Genomic DNA, 2500 nt, shown 5'->3' with positions numbered 1-2500 from the left:
CTAGCATAGCCTACTGATCGCTTACCTGATGATGATGGTGGTGTTGCTGCTGCTGCTGATGTTTAGCAGAAGAGGTGGATGAAGATGAGGCCGACGACGACGAGGAGATAATGGATGAAGATTGGAGCAGATTCGGGTTGACATTTTGCAGGTTCGGTTCGGAAGTGCTGCTGCTGGCATTACCACCACCGGTCACCGAATGATGCTGCAAGGATGCGGTGGTGCTATTGTTGTTACTGTTACTGTTGCTACTGCTGGTACTGCTACTGTTGCTGCTGCTGGTTTCCGTTTTAGCCTGCAAGCAATCGCCAGAGCACAACGATCCGGTTAGACAGCGTCGCAGAACGTACTCGCCGTCGAAGCGTAGCTTCAGCCAAACACGAACATCGTCGCCACTGGCGGGCAGCGCACTATCATCATCCCCCGACACACCACGGTCCCTGTGCTTGCTTTTCTTCTTATCACGCCGGTCCTTTTTGTGGCTCTTATGTTTCATTATCCGTATTCCACCCATACAGCTAATACCACCCACACCTGAATCACTAGCAACGCTGATGTGATCACGTGTGTGGGAAAACTGAAAACGAATTCTAAACCGTCGACCCCAATGCAGAACAGCACCACAACACAATCACACAAGAGAGATCTAACGCCAATTCCACCGGTACCGATATGGCGATTGTCTAGAACCGCTATTAGGCCAACGAAAAAGCACCGAATAAACGAATAGTCCCATTGCCGTTACAATTGCGCTCGCGATAATACATGATGGAATGAATATTTTCGCGGGCGAACGTAGAAGCGCGCGCGGTCGTGAGCAGTTTACCTTCGAGAATGGCTCCCAGAGCGCAGCACCGTGTGATTTACCGGTGTGCACGGCCGTGGTTGCTGCTGCTGCTGGTTCTCACTTTTTGGCGCTACTTCTTCTGAAGGAATTTCCTTTCGTCCTTTTTTTTTATTATTATTACTATATAGACACAGACCCCTACCAAACACCGGCCCCTTTTTATAATCATTCGTACGTCGTTTGCGTGCTCCCTTCATCGTACACCGAGAGATCGCTGTACCGAGAACTCATGACAAGCGAATCGGGGCAGCATATCGATGGTGTGCTTACCATATAACTCTAGAAAGGATCGAGATCCTTTCCCCTCGGTCAGAATCATAAAAGCGACGCTCTCTCTTTCTCTCTCACTCTCGCTCTCGTTCGCTGCTTCTAGCTAGAGCAATCGTGTGCAATCGAAACCGTTGCGCGCAGACCTGAATTGGATAGGATGCGTACATTGTTCTGTGTCCCCGTTTGCTGCGCATACGTGACGTATTGTATGTACCCCGGAAGAGCGAAGAAACGGAATCACCCTCCTTGCCCTTGCTTTGGACGGGAGCAGATTTGCAGTTTTGTTCTCCTCTTCTTTTCCCTTTCGAATCCGAAGGATTACCCCTCGCTTACGGTCTACGTATGCTTGCCGTACCTTGGCGGATTCGACTGTTTGTGCTTGTATTGGTGTTGTGGTGAACTGTGATTGAACTTATCCTTCCACCCCACTGTATCTGCTAGTGTTGGTGAGGAATCAGGCTGTTGTCTTTTTAAAACACGTTCCTCACGTGCACTTTCTTCAGGTGGTGTGCCATTCATTTGTTGTGAATATGATAATACATTAATTCAAAGGACAACTTAACAGACGAGAACAAATTTAACATTTCATAAGCATGTGTACCCATTTCGCGATAGACAAGTGTCAAGGATGACATTGAAAAGATTATACAGCAATTGGCAAAAAAAAACTCCAAGCGAAGGCGATAAACTTGCAAACTATTTATCGTCTTCAAAGTTAAAGTAGAATAATAATGTAATGTAAAAAAAGCCTGGATAAATCAAATCCAAATCCAGGACCCTCCAAATGTCACCAATCATCCGGATGTGGATCCACATCCTCGATTCTCGACTCGAACTTACCTTTTTGCTTCCCTTTTCGTGTGCTGGCATCGGTGAATGGTCTGCATGATCGTGTTTGTTCAAAGCTAATGGCACTAGCGATACCGCCACGTCTTTAATCAGGTCCCTGTAGGAGTGAGAAAGAGAATCAAAACATAAGATTGCCTGTGTGATTTTGCACCAGTGAGACTGAGTGTTACCGATTGTTATCCATTTCGTTGCTCCCGGTGGAAGCCGTTGGAGTGGATCGTGCATCCGCTTTCCGCTTTTTGCCTGGTCCGCCTCCACCACTGCTGCCACTATTTCCTCCGCCACCACCGCTTCCTGCAGATCCACTTGCTCCCGTGCTGCTCGAGCTTCCCGAATAGGAACCCGCACCGGATCCCAGGTTCATTTTACCGCCCTCAATCACAGACGACGATGAAGACGTTGAACTGCCGCCCATAGCTCCACCGTGGCCATATACACCATCAGCCGAGTTCACGACGATCGTTTCGGTGAAGTTTGAGGAAGAAAATTTGGCGATCGCTTCCTTCGAAAGCGACTCTTTCCCACTACCGGCAC

General features: G+C 48.3%; 1 protein-coding gene across 4 annotated transcripts in view; it reads right to left on the bottom strand.

Moving 5' to 3' along the window:
- LOC126573632 (protein AF-10) overlaps positions 1-2500 on the bottom strand; it is a 19468-nt gene that overhangs the window by 13524 nt on the left and 3444 nt on the right. For all 4 annotated transcript variants that reach the window (XM_050233743.1, XM_050233744.1, XM_050233745.1 and 1 more), the window contains exons 5-7: positions 2137-2500; positions 1958-2063; positions 26-295 (exon numbers count right to left, since the gene is read on the bottom strand). The exon at positions 2137-2500 is cut by the window's right edge and continues 451 nt beyond it. In XM_050233743.1, coding sequence (XP_050089700.1) covers positions 26-295; positions 1958-2063; positions 2137-2500 — 740 coding nt within the window. The remainder of the gene's footprint in view (positions 1-25; positions 296-1957; positions 2064-2136) is intronic.

Source organism: Anopheles aquasalis, chromosome 2 (genome assembly GCF_943734665.1).
Source record: "Anopheles aquasalis chromosome 2, idAnoAquaMG_Q_19, whole genome shotgun sequence".
NCBI classification, from domain to species: Eukaryota; Metazoa; Arthropoda; class Insecta; order Diptera; family Culicidae; genus Anopheles; species Anopheles aquasalis.
The sequence above is the reverse complement of the archived record's forward strand: the minus strand, read 5'-3'. Positions and strand labels throughout refer to the sequence as shown.